General features: G+C 40.9%; 1 protein-coding gene across 6 annotated transcripts in view; it reads left to right on the plus strand.

Moving 5' to 3' along the window:
* Window positions 1–2,586: 2,586 nt before the first annotated feature.
* The window catches only part of AP-1gamma (adaptor protein complex 1, gamma subunit), a 113,628-nt gene continuing 99,003 nt past the window's right edge, over window positions 2,587–17,211 (plus strand). For 3 of the 6 annotated variants that reach the window (XM_053782804.2, XM_053782805.2, XM_053782808.2), the window contains exons 1-2: window positions 2,588–2,725; window positions 10,360–10,412. In XM_053782804.2, coding sequence (XP_053638779.1) covers window positions 10,370–10,412 — 43 coding nt within the window. In that variant the 5' untranslated portion in view covers window positions 2,588–2,725; window positions 10,360–10,369. Of the gene's footprint in view, window positions 2,726–10,359; window positions 10,434–17,211 lie in introns of all 6 variants that reach the window. The other 3 variants (XM_053782806.2, XM_053782807.2, XM_053782809.2) reach the window with 2 other exon arrangements.

Genomic DNA, 17,211 nt, shown 5'->3' on the forward strand with positions numbered 1-17,211 from the left:
TTTGTGACACAGGATTTCCCGTCCCTGAAACCATGTTGGCTGCAGTTGATGAGATCGTTGCTTTCTAGGTGTTCCACCACTCTTCTCCTGATAATCTTCTCCATGATTTTGCATACTATACATGTCAGTGACACTGGTCTGTAGTTTAATGCTTCATGTCTGTCTCCTTTTTTAAAGATTGTGTGTGTGTGTGTGTGTGTGTGTGTGTGTGTGTGTGTGTGTGTGTGTGTGTGTGTGTGTGTGTGTGTGTGTGTGTGTGTGTGTGTGTGTGTGGTGTGTGTGGTGTGTGTGTGATTCAACAATCAATATTTGCACCAGTAACTCATTACAGTTGTGACCGGGTGTGGAAGTGTGAATTGCTCATTACACTATAATTTGTTCATGATTGTAGCCATGTATAAACGTAAGTAACCATTCTACAGAATTCATTACCTTTGTAACTTGTGAGCTCATTACCTTTGTACCTAGTTCAGCTATCAAAACTTTGGGGGCCCAGTCCCTGGACCCATTACGTACCTCTGTAATCTGTAAATACCTTTGTAACTTGTCATGATTGTGACCAGACCTACCTGGAGTTCATTACCTTTGTAAATTGTGAGTTCATTACCTTTGTAAACTGTGAGTTCATTACCTCTGTAACTTGCTCAGCTATCAAAACTTTGGAGTCCAGTCCCTGGACCAATTATGTACCTCTGTAATCTTTTGACTACCACCCACAGGATGGGTATGGGGTGCATAATAAACATATTAAACTAAAACTAACTCCTCTGGGGCAAGTGAGCATGAGAGACAGAGTAATCACCCCTGGGGCAGGTGAACATGAAAGACAGTCTCCCCTGGGGCAGGTGAGCATGAGAGACAGAGTAATCACCCCTGAGGCAGGTGAGCATGAGAGACAGATCAGTCTCCTCTGGGGCAGGTGAGCATGAGAGACAGAGTAGTCTCCCCTGGGGCAGATGAGCATGAGAGACAGAGTAATCACCCCTGGGGCAGGTGAGCATGAGAGACAGATCAGCCTCTGGGGCAGGTGAGCATGAAAGACAGAGTAATCACCCCTGGGACAGGTGAGCATGAGAGACAGGGTAGTCTCCCCTGGGGAAGAGGAGCATGAGAGACAGAGTAATCACCCCTGGGGCAGGTGAGCATAAGAGACAGATCAGTCTCCTCTGGGGCAGGTGAGCATGAGAGACAGAGTAGTCTCCCCTGGGGCAGGTGAGCATGAGAGACAGAGTAGTCACCCCTGGGCAGGTGAGCATGAGAGACAGAGTAGTCACTCCTGGGCAGGTGAGCATGAGAGACATATTAGTCTCTGGAGCAGGTGAGCATGAGAGACAGTAGTCTCCCCTGGGGCTTGTGAGCATGAGAGACAGAGTAGTCTCCCCTGAGGCAGGTAAGCATAAGAGACAGATCAGTCTCTACACATATGCTGCTATGTATGATAATTCTATGTAACTGTATTGTGTATACCTGAATAAATTTACTTACTTACTTAGTCTCTGGGGCAGGTGAGCATAAGAGACAGAATAGTATCCCCTAGGGCAAGTGAGTATGAGAGACAGTTGTCATCCCTGGAGCAGGTGAGCACGAGAAACAGAGTAGTCTCTCCTGACGCAGGTGAGCATGAGAGACAGTAGTCTTCCCTGGGGCAGGTGAACATGAGAGACAGAATAGTCTCCCCTGAGGCAGGTAAGCATTAAAGACAAAGTAGTCTCCCCTGAGGCAGGTGAGCATGAGAGACAGAGTAGTCTCCCCTGGGGCAGGTAAGCATGAGAGACAGATCAGTCTCTGGGACAGGTGAGCATGAGAGACAGAGTAGTCTCCTCTGGGGCAGGTGAGCATGAGAGACAGATCAGTCTCCTCTGGGGCAAGTGAGCATGAGAGACAGAGTAATCACCCCTGGGGCAGGTGAGCATGAGAGACAGAGTAGTCACCCCTGGGGCAGGTGAGCATGAGAGACAGTCTCCCCTGGGGCAGGTGAGCATGAAAAAGAGTAGTCTCCCCTGGGGCAGGCGAGCATGAGAGACAGAATATTCACCCCTGGGGCAGGTAAGCATGAGAGACAGATCAGTCTCTGGGACAGGTGAGCATGAGAGACAGAGTAGTTACTCCTGGGGCAGGTGAGCATGAGGGACAGAGTAATCACCCCTGGGGCAGGTGAGCATGAGAGACAGAGTAATCACCCCTGGGGCAGGTGAGCATGAGAGACAGAGTAGTCACCCCAGGGGCAGGTGAGCATGAGAGAGTCTCCCTGGGGCAGGTGAGCATGAGAGACAGAGTAATCACCCCTGGGGCAAGTGAGCATGAAAGACAGAGTAGTCTCCCCTGGTTCAGGTGAGCATGAGAGACAGAGTAGTCACCCCTGGGGCAGGTGAGCATGAGAGACAGAGTAGTCACCCCTGGGGCAGGTGAGCATGAGAGACAGAGTAGTCACCCCTGGGGCAGGTGAGCATGAGAGACAGAGTAGTCACCCCTGGGGCAGGTGAGCATGAGAGACAGAGTAGTCACCCCTGGGGCAGGTGAGCATGAGAGACAGAGTAGTCACCCCTGGGGCAGGTGAGCATGAGAGACAGAGTAGTCACTGGTAGTACAGTTTTCTCTGGAGGGTTGTGAGGGCCGCCAGCAGGTGGCACCACAGGGAGTTCCACCTTGCCGGAAACACACAGATGACAAAATACTGGCAGATGCCTCAGTAAAGTTTATTATTCTACGCCTCAGGTGACCTCAGGTGAGATGATTGGAACTTCAGTCTATTATTTAGGGGTGTTGCTTCTACCCTAGGGGCTAAGAGGAGGAATGAGTGATGTTAAGGGGATGTACAGCTGCTTTAAAGTGGAAGGAGGGTTGTAGCTGCCATTTTGGCTAGTCAGATGATGTCAACACAGACACTGCCCACATCTGAGATGATTTTTTTTTTTTTTAGGTTTTTCGTAATGTCTGGAATAGGTCGACAAGCTATCAGTATAAGAAAGAAAATTTTTGGGGGTTTGGCTTGTGGTTTGTTAGGGAGTAAAGTGGGAAGAAGAATGTGGTGTTGGTTATATAGGGTAAGTGCTCGAGAAAGCCTACCCAGGCCTAAGGTGGCACTAATGAGTCTATTATAGGTTTATCCCATTATCAGACAGATTAGCCTGGAGTCTACTACTTGCCAGGAAAATGTCGTAATATAGTTATGCTGTGAAATGTGTTAATGGCGAGGATGTGATTCCTGGCCATACTCCATTCATGACGGTTTACCTGAGGATGATTCACCTTAAGGGAGTGTTCTTGATGCTGGTAAGGGGCTCTTGATACCAGATTTTGAACCGGCCTTTCCCATCCTTGGATCAAACTTGAATGCCTCCTCTTCCCCAGGCCCAGGTGCTGAATGATCCCTGTGGGTTTACTGCTCCCACAAAGATGTAATCAACCAAGAATAACCATTCATCTGCAATTTATTTCCACTTGATCCATCATTTGTATAAACTTGGATGACATTACATCTCTTGCATCCCTTAGTTATTTAGATCATTTTTGACATTTTTTTTTTTGTTATCCTAGGTAATTTATACTATACATAATATTAGTACTTATGTGTGCCTGTACCTAAATAAGCTTATTTAAACTTAACTTACATCTAGGAGGACCAGTATTTTACATATATGTATGTAAGACAGATTACATGAATATTAAACAAATGTATATGAAGCAGATAAAATCATAAGTTATATGGAAATGAGAACACTTAGATTATACTATATTATTTCATTAATTCATCATAAACATAAAGTTAAAAAGTGAGTGAGACTAGCTGCCTGTATTACAAAATGTGATGAGACAGTATTTTACAAGTAGGTATATAAGTGAAGCTCACAGCAGAACTGATTCAGTTTGAATGACATAATGTATATGGACATATAAAGCCCTAGCAGGGTACTTGAGATTAAGAACACTTAGATTATACAATATTTAAAATATGGTAATTCAAAAATTCTAACAAGTTATGATAGGAAAGAAGACAGTTATGTGAAGTGATACTAAATTTTTTTTTTTTTTTTTTTTTTTATTATCACACCGGCCGATTCCCACCAAGGCAGGGTGGCCCGAAAAAGAAAAACTTTCACCATCATTCACTCCATCACTGTCTTGCCAGAAGGGTGCTTTACACTACAGTTTTTAAACTGCAACATTAACACCCCTCCTTCAGAGTGCAGGCACTGTACTTCCCATCTCCAGGACTCAAGTCCGGCCTGCCGGTTTCCCTGAATCCCTTCATAAATGTTACTTTGCTCACACTCCAACAGCACGTCAAGTATTAAAAACCATTTGTCTCCATTCACTCCTATCAAACACGCTCACGCATGCCTGCTGGAAGTCCAAGCCCCTCGCACACAAAACCTCCTTTACCCCCTCCCTCCAACCCTTCCTAGGCCGACCCCTACCCCGCCTTCCTTCCACTACAGACTGATACACTCTTGAAGTCATTCTGTTTCGCTCCATTCTCTCTACATGTCCGAACCACCTCAACAACCCTTCCTCAGCCCTCTGGACAACAGTTTTGGTAATCCCGCACCTCCTCCTAACTTCCAAACTACGAATTCTCTGCATTATATTCACACCACACATTGCCCTCAGACATGACATCTCCACTGCCTCCAGCCTTCTCCTCGCTGCAACATTCATCACCCACGCTTCACACCCATATAAGAGCGTTGGTAAAACTATACTCTCATACATTCCCCTCTTTGCCTCCAAGGACAAAGTTCTTTGTCTCCACAGACTCCTAAGTGCACCACTCACTCTTTTTCCCTCATCAATTCTATGATTCACCTCATCTTTCATAGACCCATCCGCTGACACGTCCACTCCCAAATATCTGAATACGTTCACCTCCTCCATACTCTCTCCCTCCAATCTGATATTCAATCTTTCATCACCTAATCTTTTTGTTATCCTCATAACCTTACTCTTTCCTGTATTCACCTTTAATTTTCTTCTTTTGCACACCCTACCAAATTCATCCACCAATCTCTGCAACTTCTCTTCAGAATCTCCCAAGAGCACAGTGTCATCAGCAAAGAGCAGCTGTGACAACTCCCACTTTGTGTGTGATTCTTTATCTTTTAACTCCACGCCTCTTGCCAAGACCCTCGCATTTACTTCTCTTACAACCCCATCTATAAATATATTAAACAACCACGGTGACATCACACATCCTTGTCTAAGGCCTACTTTTACTGGGAAAAAATTTCCCTCTTTCCTACATACTCTAACTTGAGCCTCACTATCCTCGTAAAAACTCTTCACTGCTTTCAGTAACCTACCTCCTACACCATACACTTGCAACATCTGCCACATTGCCCCCCTATCCACCCTGTCATACGCCTTTTCCAAATCCATAAATGCCACAAAGACCTCTTTAGCCTTATCTAAATACTGTTCACTTATATGTTTCACTGTAAACACCTGGTCCACACACCCCCTACCTTTCCTAAAGCCTCCTTGTTCATCTGCTATCCTATTCTCCGTCTTACTCTTAATTCTTTCAATTATAACTCTACCATACACTTTACCAGGTACACTCAACAGACTTATCCCCCTATAATTTTTGCACTCTCTTTTATCCCCTTTGCCTTTATACAAAGGAACTATGCATGCTCTCTGCCAATCCCTAGGTACCTTACCCTCTTCCATACATTTATTAAATAATTGCACCAACCACTCCAAAACTATATCCCCACCTGCTTTTAACATTTCTATCTTTATCCCATCAATCCCGGCTGCCTTACCCCCTTTCATTTTACCTACTGCCTCACGAACTTCCCCCACACTCACAACTGGCTCTTCCTCACTCCTACAAGATGTTATTCCTCCTTGCCCTATACACGAAATCACAGCTTCCCTATCTTCATCAACATTTAACAATTCCTCAAAATATTCCTTCCATCTTCCCAATACCTCTAACTCTCCATTTAATAACTCTCCTCTCCTATTTTTAACTGACAAATCCATTTGTTCTCTAGGCTTTCTTAACTTGTTAATCTCACTCCAAAACTTTTTCTTATTTTCAACAAAATTTGTTGATAACATCTCACCCACTCTCTCATTTGCTCTCTTTTTACATTGCTTCACCACTCTCTTAACTTCTCTCTTTTTCTCCATATACTCTTCCCTCCTTGCATCACTTCTACTTTGTAAAAACTTCTCATATGCTAACTTTTTCTCCCTTACTACTCTCTTTACATCATCATTCCACCAATCGCTCCTCTTCCCTCCTGCACCCACTTTCCTGTAACCACAAACTTCTGCTGAACACTCTAACACTACATTTTTAAACCTACCCCATACCTCTTCGACCCCATTGCCTATGCTCTCATTAGCCCATCTATCCTCCAATAGCTGTTTATATCTTACCCTAACTGCCTTCTCTTTTAGTTTATAAACCTTCACCTCTCTCTTCCCTGATGCTTCTATTCTCCTTGTATCCCATCTACCTTTTACTCTCAGTATAGCTACAACTAGAAAGTGATCTGATATATCTGTGGCCCCTCTATAAACATGTACATCCTGAAGTCTACTCAACAGTCTTTTATCTACCAATACATAATCCAACAAACTACTGTCATTTCGCCCTACATCATATCGTGTATACTTATTTATCCTCTTTTTCTTAAAATATGTATTACCTATAACTAAACCCCTTTCTATACAAAGTTCAATCAAAGGGCTCCCATTATCATTTACACCTGGCACCCCAAACTTACCTACCACACCCTCTCTAAAAGTTTCTCCTACTTTAGCATTCAAGTCCCCTACCACAATTACTCTCTCACTTGGTTCAAAGGCTCCTATACATTCACTTAACATCTCCCAAAATCTCTCTCTCTCCTCTGCATTCCTCTCTTCTCCAGGTGCATACACGCTTATTATGACCCACTTCTCGCATCCAACCTTTACTTTAATCCACATAATTCTTGAATTTACACATTCATATTCTCTTTTCTCCTTCCATAACTGATCATTTAACATTACTGCTACCCCTTCCTTTGCTCTAACTCTCTCAGATACTCCAGATTTAATCCCATTTATTTCCCCCCACTGAAACTCTCCTACCCCCTTCAGCTTTGTTTCGCTTAGGGCCAGGACATCCAACTTCTTTTCATTCATAACATCAGCAATCATCTGTTTCTTGTCATCCGCACTACATCCACGCACATTTAAGCAACCCAGTTTTATAAAGTTTTTCTTCTTCTCTTTTTTAGTAATTGTATACAGGAGAAGGGGTTACTAGCCCATTGCTCCCGGCATTTTAGTCGCCTCATACGACACGCATGGCTTACGGAGGAAAGATTCTTTTCCACTTCCCCATGGACAATAGAAGAAATAAAAAAGAACAAGAGCTATTTAGAAAAAAGAGAAAAACCTAGATGTATGTATATATATATATGCATGTGCGTGTCTGTGAAGTGTGACCAAAGTGTAAGTAGGAGTAGCAAGATATCCCTGTTATCTTAGCGTGTTTATGAGACAGAAAAAGAAACCAGCAATCCTACCATCATGCAAAACAGTTACAGGTTTTTGTTTCACAGTCATCTGGCAGGACGGTAGTACTTCCCTGGGTGGTTGCTGTCTACCAACCTACTACCTACTAAATATGATGAGATAATTGTGAGGATCACAGTGAGGTGATACCTGAGGATTTCAGGTGTCACTGCCCCATTTAGAATGATGTACAATATGCAGGAGTCTGTATACAGTAAAAGACTTGCATCAACCTTGGTGGTGTGTAGAAGCTGCTCTGCCTGAGTATTGGTGATGATATTTTCCTGTTTTCTCACTGAGATGCTTGACTTTATAATCCACCTACTGGGCATAGCAATGGCCAGGGGCACCATTGTTGGATTTGCTCTTCAGGTTTCATATGGCTGAAAGGAAAGTTGGTCACTGGTTTGGAAGGTATTATAACATTATTGGTATATAATACAAACACGTTGATGAATAATACATATATGCTGCATCTGGATATCTACAATTGTGAAATGTTTCACCTGTGCAGCAGGCATTTTTTCAGTCTAATACAGTGGAAGAAGTGGAGAGGTAATTTTAAGGTGCTTAGTCCCTGAGCCTTGAATAGGTGTTCAGTCTTTTAACTTTGATCCATTGAAAACAAAGTAATGAGGATGTAAATTTATATGCCTGAGTCAGAGGAAAGGTGCAGCAATTGAAAAGATCATCACCAATGGGTATGTCCTCCTTCCACCACAGTAGTGGAAGCAGGACGTGCCCTTAATCAAGGCCAGAGGTTCTCAGTAGTAATGAAAGATATCCTCTGTATCAAGATTCTCTTTCTTTTGCTCTGTCTAGAATAAAATTAAGCTTTATTAGCTTTAAAAAGCCTGCTGTTCAGAAGAAATGTTTTGGCAATAAAGATACCAAAGTGTTGTACATTGTTATCATCTCATTTTAGGGTGATTGAGTCCACTTCTGCTGGGGTTTAGATAAGGGCATGCATACTTGAGAACTCTCTTGATTCCCAAAGGGAACTCCTGTTTCCTTCACAATATTTTCTCTATGGACACTGGTAGGTAGAGCTCAGTATGACATACACTGTCTATGGCTCCTCAAATTCAAGAACAACACCAATAAAATGTGTAGGGGGGAGGGCTATGAAAACTAACTGCTATAAAGCCTTTGAGAAAGAACAAATGGAGGAATAATAATCTGCGTATTATTTGTATGTTTATATTTACACAAGAATAAAGAAGTGTCTGGTTAGTATTCATGCCCATTTTTCTGCTGTCTAGTAGCTTGATAGCTTTTCAAAAATTTAAAGCTAAAATCTTAAAACTCGGGTAAATCTAAAGTTACCTGAAATCTCCTATCTGAATAATTGAAATGACCCATCATCTAGATTCCTACTGAAATATTCAGACCAAAAGAACTATTCTATCCTCCCATTTTTGGCCATAAACTTTCACTTTTCTGCATGTGACTCTAATACATGTATTCCTAAAAATCAAGATTTGCAATGGACATTACAGTGGACCCCCGCATAACGATGGCATCACATAGCGATTTTTCCGCATACCGATTACTTTTATCGCAAAATTTTTGCCGCGCATACCGATTAAAAACCCGCTTACCGATTTTCGTCCGAGACGCGTCCAATGTGCCCTCAGCCAGCCTCACATGTGCCGGCCGTCCCATTGTTTACCAGCCAGCCTCCGCGGTAACATCCAAGCATACACTCGGAATATTTCGTATTATTACAGTGTTTTCGGTGCTGTTTCTGGAAAATAAGTGACCATGGGCCCCAAGAAAGCTTCTAGTGCCAACCCTGTGGTAAAAAGGGTGAGAATTAGTATGGAAATTAAGAAAGATTTTGAAGGGTTTGGGGCTAACCCTGAGAAGCCTATGCCAGTTGTGGAATCCATTGTGCCTACTTCAAAGATTAAGGAAATGTGTGCACAGTGGGTTGAACTGCAAACCTTTATAGATGAAAATCACCCTGACACAGCTGTTGCAAGCCGTGCTGGTGACTATTTCAATGACAATGTTGTGGCCCATTTTAGACAAATCGTAAAGGAACGGGAGGTACAGAGCTCTATGGACAGATTTGTTGTGCGACAGAGGTCCAGTGACTCTCAAGCTGGTCCTAGTGGCATTAAAAGAAGAAGGGAAGTAACCCCGGAAAAGGACTTGCTACCTCAAGTCGTAATGGAAGGGGATTCCCCTTCTAAACAGTAAGAAGATAATGCTCTCCCCTCCTCCCATCCCATCAATCATCACCAGATCTTCAATAAAAGTAAGTGTCATTTAATTGTGCATGCCTTTTTCAGTTTGTGTGTATTAAAATTAACATTTCATGTGGTAAAAAAAAATTTTTTTCATACTTTTGGGCGTCTTGCACGGATTAATTTGATTTCCATTATTTCTTATGGGGAAAATTCATTCGCATAACGATTATTTCGCATAACGATGAGCCCTCTTGCACGGATTAAAATCGTTAACCGGGGGTCCACTGTATACTAGGCTTAACTTCATAATTATCTTGTCAAGATGTTTGTAAAGCTCAAGGTTAGCTGCAGACGCTAGATTGCTGAGTAACAGGCTCTAATAAAAATGGTTTTATTGAGCCTCCAGATAAAGGTATTAAGCCTACTGTCTTTCTGATTATTTTTCTCTGCAAATACATAAATCATTCATCTTAGCTCAAGGTATTCATATTAACTGCTTTGCAATTTTATTTTTGTATTTTATGTTATGTAAAGTACTGTACTTAAATTTTTTTATTTTCCTTTACAGTACCAGTACTATAATATTTGTGTATACAATACTAAGAGAATTTCTTAACCATCTCTTTTCTCACCCCCTGCCTCCCAGTCTCGGCACAATGTCGAGCATAAAACAGGTGATCAATGATGCAGTGGAGAAAGGTAAGGAGGTATACGAAAAAGGTATGTAGACCCTCCTTGTTATGGACCCCTTGCAACCCACGCACATTTGTACCCTTTACCACTGTCACTACAGGTAGGGTGATCAGCATCCAGTAATGCTTTACTCTGCTATTTAAGAATTATTGTGCAATGTTATAGTGCATTTTTTTCCTTGTGGTAGTTTTTTTTATAAAAAATTCTGGGCTATGTACATTACCATGGTGTCATATATTCTTAAAATAAAATAGATTATACTTTCACAGAAAGCAGTATTTTATACTTAAAAGCATTATATACTTTAATGTACTACAGTTCAGTCTGGGGAATAAATCACTCTTGAGAATGTGTAACTACAAACATGAAACAAATACCTCGGTTAAAAAACAAACACCTGAGTGCTTTTGTGCATTTGAATGCATATCTTCAGAGGTGTGTGTAAGTGCATGAAAGCGGTTTGGTGCTTGTTCTGTGGTGTTTTTCATACTGCATTTAGCTTATGTGGTGTCTGCAATTTTTTGTAAAAACAGTAGTTTGTTATTTTCCCTATATTGCAGAAGCTACATGCATTATTGTTATGGACTTCACATCATTAGTTGCTAGTTTAAATTTTTTATGAATTTCATTTGTTGCTAGATTTTTAATGGTGGAATTTATAGGAAAACTATAATGTGAAAAAATACAGTTTTTAGTAGTTTCTTTATCCGTTTTCCAGAATTTTCATTTGTAAATAAATTATATTGTTATAACACGAAGCTTCTACTTTTAACCCAGCGTTGATGTCCAAAATGAAGTCCTAGATACAGTAATTATAAACATACTGATAATGTTTCTAAGATTTTCATTCTATAAAAGTTTCTTCTGTCAACTGGATGGAATGTTGATGGTTATGTCTGTAATCTTGTTAGGGCTGGCTCGTATTGACTAGTTTTTTTGAGACGAATTATTTTTTCTAGTTGACAGTAAATTATGTTAGTCCTATCTGAAGAGCAGGATAAAGCATACTTTCAGCAGGATTATATACCTGTACTGAATTTAATATCTTTGATCACCTAGTCTGTAGTGAGAACAAATCAGTGCTATCACTCCTGCTTTGCTGTAGTTTTTCCAGCTGTTTGGGCAATGCTCCTCATATTCATTTATGAGTTTAGAAAACATATTGGAGTTACATATTTGAAAATTAGCCATGTCTTGTTCCATAGAAGGACATCAGTTACTGAAAGTTATGCAAATTCTTTGATGACAAAGTAAGCTACAGTATTCTATTTTTTTGTATGTACTGTAAATTGATTCCGGGAAACCAGCTAACCAAACTTCCATTCTAGAGAGTTGGGGGCGGTGGGCAGAAGTACAGTGCCTGCTATCAGAAGTATGATTGGAAATGTTGCAGTTCAGAGTATCATTTGAATCATGATGTCCACGCACCTTTGGCAAGACAGCTATTGAATGAATGATAGTGTGTTTCCTTCTTGCTGCAACCTTAATTGCTGATTTAAGAAAAAAGTTCTTAACCAGGCTAGGCAAGATTACTAGCTTGGTCTTGATTCAAAATTAAAAATGGGCGTATCAGAAATTTACATCACTTTGTTAACTTTTCCTTTTGGAGGAATGGGCATTTGTTCTGGTGATCTGCACATTGAAACAACCGTGTTGCATGTGTACTACTAGCTAGATATTAGAACCTGAAGGCTGAATATTTAGGAATGGATATGTTGGGTAATGGTGTGAAATTTGTGTACTAGTCTGGTCGAGTCAACACTTGTGTCAACAAAATATGTCGAGTTCATTGCTGTATATCTAAAGGAGGAAGCCGTTTACAGAGATTTAGACATGTGATATTGGTTGTACTGTACACTTGTAGTGTGTTAGCAGTATAAAATAGAATTATGTTTAGGTATCATTACTTATATATATTTTTATTATTTTTTTTTATTATCACACTGGCCGATTCCCACCAAGGCAGGGTGGCCCGAAAAAGAAAAACTTTCACCATCATTCACTCCATCACTGTCTTGCCAGAAGGGTGCTTTACACTACAGTTTTTAAACTGCAACATTAACACCCCTCCTTCAGAGTGCAGGCACTGTACTTCCCATCTCCAGGACTCAAGTCCGGCCTGCCGGTTTCCCTGAACCCCTTCATAAATGTTACTTTGCTCACACTCCAACAGCACGTCAAGTATTAAAAACCATTTGTCTCCATTCACTCCTATCAAACACGCTCACGCATGCCTGCTGGAAGTCCAAGCCCCTCGCACACAAAACCTCCTTTACCCTCTCCCTCCAACCTTTCCTAGGCCGACCCCTACCCCGCTTTCCTTCCACTACAGACTGATACACTCTTGAAGTTATTCTGTTTCGCTCCATTCTCTCCACATGTCCGAACCACCTCAACAACCCTTCCTCCGCCCTCTGGACAACAGTTCTGGTAATCCCGCACCTCCTCCTAACTTCCAAACTACGAATTCTCTGCATTATATTCACACCACACATTGCTCTCAGACATGACATCTCCACTGCCTCCAGCCTTCTCCTTGCTGCAACATTCATCACCCATGCTTCACACCCATATAAGAGCGTTGGTAAAACTATACTCTCATACATTCCCCTCTTTGCCTCCAAGGACAAAGTTCTTTGTCTCCACAGACTCCTAAGTGCACCACTCACCCTTTTCCCCTCATCAATTCTATGATTCACCTCATCTTTCATAGACCCATCCGCTGACATGTCCACTCCCAAATATCTGAATACATTCACCTCCTCCATACTCTCTCCCTCCAATCTGATATCCAATCTTTCATCACCTAATCTTTTTGTTATCCTCATAACCTTACTCTTTCCTGTATTCACTTTCAATTTTCTTTTGCACACCCTACCAAATTCATCCACCAATCTCTGCAACTTCTCTTCAGAATCTCCCAAGAGCACAGTATCATCAGCAAAGAGCAACTGTGACAACTCCCACTTTATGTGTGATTCTTTATCTTTTAACTCCATGCCTCTTGCCAAGACCCTCGCATTTACTTCTCTTACAACCCCATCTATAAATATATTAAACAACCACGGTGACATCACACATCCTTGTCTAAGGCCTACTTTTACTGGAAAATAATCTCCCTCTTTCCTACATACTCTAACTTGAGCCTCACTATCCTCGTAAAAACTCTTCACTGCTTTCAGTAACCTACCTCCTACACCATACACCTGCAACATCTGCCACATTGCCCCCCTATCCACCCTGTCATACGCCTTTTCCAAATCCATAAATGCCACAAAGACCTCTTTAGCCTTATCTAAATACTGTTCACTTATACGTTTCACTGTAAACACCTGGTCCACACACCCCCTACCTTTCCTAAAGCCTCCTTGTTCATCTGCTATCCTATTCTCCGTCTTACTCTTAATTCTTTCAATAATAACTCTACCATACACTTTGCCAGGTATACTCAACAGACTTATCCCCCTATAATTTTTGCACTCTCTTTTATCCCCTTCGCCTTTATACAAAGGAACTATGCATGCTCTCTGCCAATCCCTAGGTACCTTACCCTCTTCCATACATTTATTAAATAATTGCACTAACCACTCCAAAACTATATCCCCACCTGCTTTTAACATTTCTATCTTTATCCCATCAATCCCGGCTGCCTTACCCCCTTTCATTTTACCTACTGCCTCACGAACTTCCCCCACACTCACAACTGGCTCTTCCTCACTCCTACAAGATGTTATCCCTCCTTGCCCTATACACGAAATCACAGCTTCCATATCTTCATCAACATTTAACAATTCCTCAAAATATTCCCTCCATCTTCCCAATACCTCTAACTCTCCATTTAATAACTCTCCTCTCCTATTTTTAACTGACAAATCCATTTGTTCTTTAGGCTTTCTTAACTTGTTAATCTCACTCCAAAACTTTTTCTTATTTTCAACAAAATTTGTTGATAACATCTCACCCACTCTCTCATTTACTCTCTTTTTACATTGCTTCACCACTCTCTTAACCTCTCTCTTTTTCTCCATATACTCTTCCCTCCTTGCATCACTTCTACTCTGTAAAAACTTTTCATATGCTAACTTTTTCTCCCTTACTACTCTCTTCACATCATCATTCCACCAATCGCTCCTCTTCCCTCCCGCACCCACTTTCCTGTAACCACAAACTTCTGCTGAACACACTAACACTACATTTTTAAACCTACCCCATACCTCTTCGACCCCATTGCCTATGCTCTCATTAGCCCATCTATCCTCCAATAGCTGTTTATATCTTACCCTAACTGCCTCCTCTTTTAGTTTATAAACCTTCACCTCTCTCTTCCTTGATGCTTCTATTCTCCTTGTATCCCATCTACCTTTTACTCTTAGTGTAGCTACAACTAGAAAGTGATCTGATATATCTGTGGCCCCTCTATAAACATGTACATCCTGAAGTCTACTCAACAGTCTTTTATCTACCAATACATAATCCAACAAACTACTGTCATTTCGCCCTACATCATATCTTGTATACTTATTTATCCTCTTTTTCTTAAAATATGTATTACCTATAACTAAACCCCTTTCTATACAAAGTTCAATCAAAGGGCTCCCATTATCATTTACACCTGGCACCCCAAACTTACCTACCACACCCTCTCTAAAAGTTTCTCCTACTTTAGCATTCAGGTCCCCTACCACAATTACTCTCTCACTTGGTTCAAAGGTTCCTATACATTCACTTAACATCTTCCAAAATCTCTCTCTCTCCTCTGCATTCCTCTCTTCTCCAGGTGCATACACGCTTATTATGACCCACTTCTCGCATCCAACCTTTACTTTAATCCACATAATTCTTGCATTTACACATTCATATTCTCTTTTCTCCTTCCATAACTAATCATTCAACATTACTGCTGCCCCTTCCTTTGCTCTAACTCTCTCAGATACTCCAGATTTAATCCCATTTATTTCCCCCCACTGAAACTCCCCTACCCCCTTCAGCTTTGTTTCGCTTAGGGCCAGGACATCCAACTTCTTTTCATTCATAACATCAGCAATCATCTGTTTCTTGTCATCCGCATTACATCCACGCACATTTAAGCATCCCAGTTTTATAAAGTTTTTCTTCTTCTCTTTTTTAGTAAATGTCTACAGGAGAAGGGGTTACTAGCCCATTGCTCCCAGCATTTTAGTCGCCTCATACGACACGCATGGCTTATGGAGGAAAGATTCTTTTCCACTTCCCCATGGACAATAGAGGAAAAAAAGAGGAACAAGAGCTATTTAGAAAAAGGAGAAAAACCTAGATGTATGTATATATATATGCATGTGCGTGTCTGTGAAGTGTGACCAAAGTGTAAGTAGGAGTAGCAAGATATCCCTGTTATCTAGCGTGTTTATGAGACAGAAATAGAAACCAGCAATCCTACTATCATGCAAAACAGTTACAGGTTTCTGTTTCACAGTCATCTGGCAGGACGGTAGTACTTCCCTGGGTGGTTGCTGCCTACCAACCTACTAATTTTTATAATTTTTATAATTTGGATTTTAGTCAGATGGAATAATACAAATTAATAAGACCAAGAAAATCTTTTTAGAATTACGTATTGGTAAATAAAAATGTCATCATTTTTTTTTTTTTAAATTTTATATTCTACCACTAAAACTGGTACACAGTATGTAATTATCTTAGTACATATAAAGCAGGGTTGTTAAATTTTTATTTTATTATTTTTAACTGCCAAGGTTTTTTTTTACAGTATATAAAACTAGATTTTTTTTCCACAAAGTTATTTTTGTTTTAATTTTTATTTCATTTTTATTTAATGCAATGCATCTATAATTGAAGTAAGAAGATGCACCTGTACTATGTAATTACCAAGAAAAATTGATATGAGATTTAACCAGTGTGACACATCACCTAGTAGCATATCAAGCAGATCCCAAGCACAGAGGCAGTAAATTAACTAGAGCACAAGAGGAAGCAGCTGCTGAATGGCTTGCATTCTCCACTGGTGAAGATATGTACCCAAAATTAATGCTGATGCCAAAAACAACTGAAAATTTCTCCCCATCCAAGTGGTGGAAATTTATAAAAACAAAAGCAGAAAAAACTGCCATGTTGGATTCAGCTGAATAATGCTCTTTTGTGCTTGAACTAGATAGTCTTCCATCAACCCCTGCTTCAGTTGAGTGCATCTTCTCTACTCTGGTAATGGAAAAAAATAAAAAACACGTACAGTGGTCCCCCGACCTACGATATTAATCCGTTCCTGAGAGCCCATCGTAAGATGAAATGATCGTAGGTTGAATTAATTTTCCCCATAAGAAATAATGGAAATCAAATTAATTCGTGCAAGGCAACCAAAAAAACATTTTTACCACATGAAATATACATATCCTACACACAAAAAAGAAGGATACATGCACAGTAGTAGAGTAGTACTTGCACCATATATATTGTGCATGTACTACTCTACTAAATGAAGAATAAATGACACTTGCCTTTATTGAAGATGCAGCAATGGCTGATGAGACACTGTCCAGGGAGTGCCTTTTCCTCCTGAGTAATGTAGGTCCTGTTTGGCATTTTCTTCCAGAAGAGGCCTTAGCACACTGTATGCCACTACGATTCTTAAATCTCTCAAACCAACCTTTGCTGGCCTTAAATTCACCAATATGAGCACAAGTTCCAGGCATTTTTTCCTGTTCACCTGGGTGTTAGTCGACTGGTGTGGGTCCCATCCTGGGAGACAAGATTAAGGACCCCAATGGAAATAAGTTACAGTCCTCGATGACACACTGACTTTTTTGGGTTA

The sequence above is a fragment of the Cherax quadricarinatus genome, chromosome 28 (genome assembly GCF_038502225.1).
Source record: "Cherax quadricarinatus isolate ZL_2023a chromosome 28, ASM3850222v1, whole genome shotgun sequence".
In the NCBI taxonomy this organism is placed as follows: Eukaryota; Metazoa; Arthropoda; class Malacostraca; order Decapoda; family Parastacidae; genus Cherax; species Cherax quadricarinatus.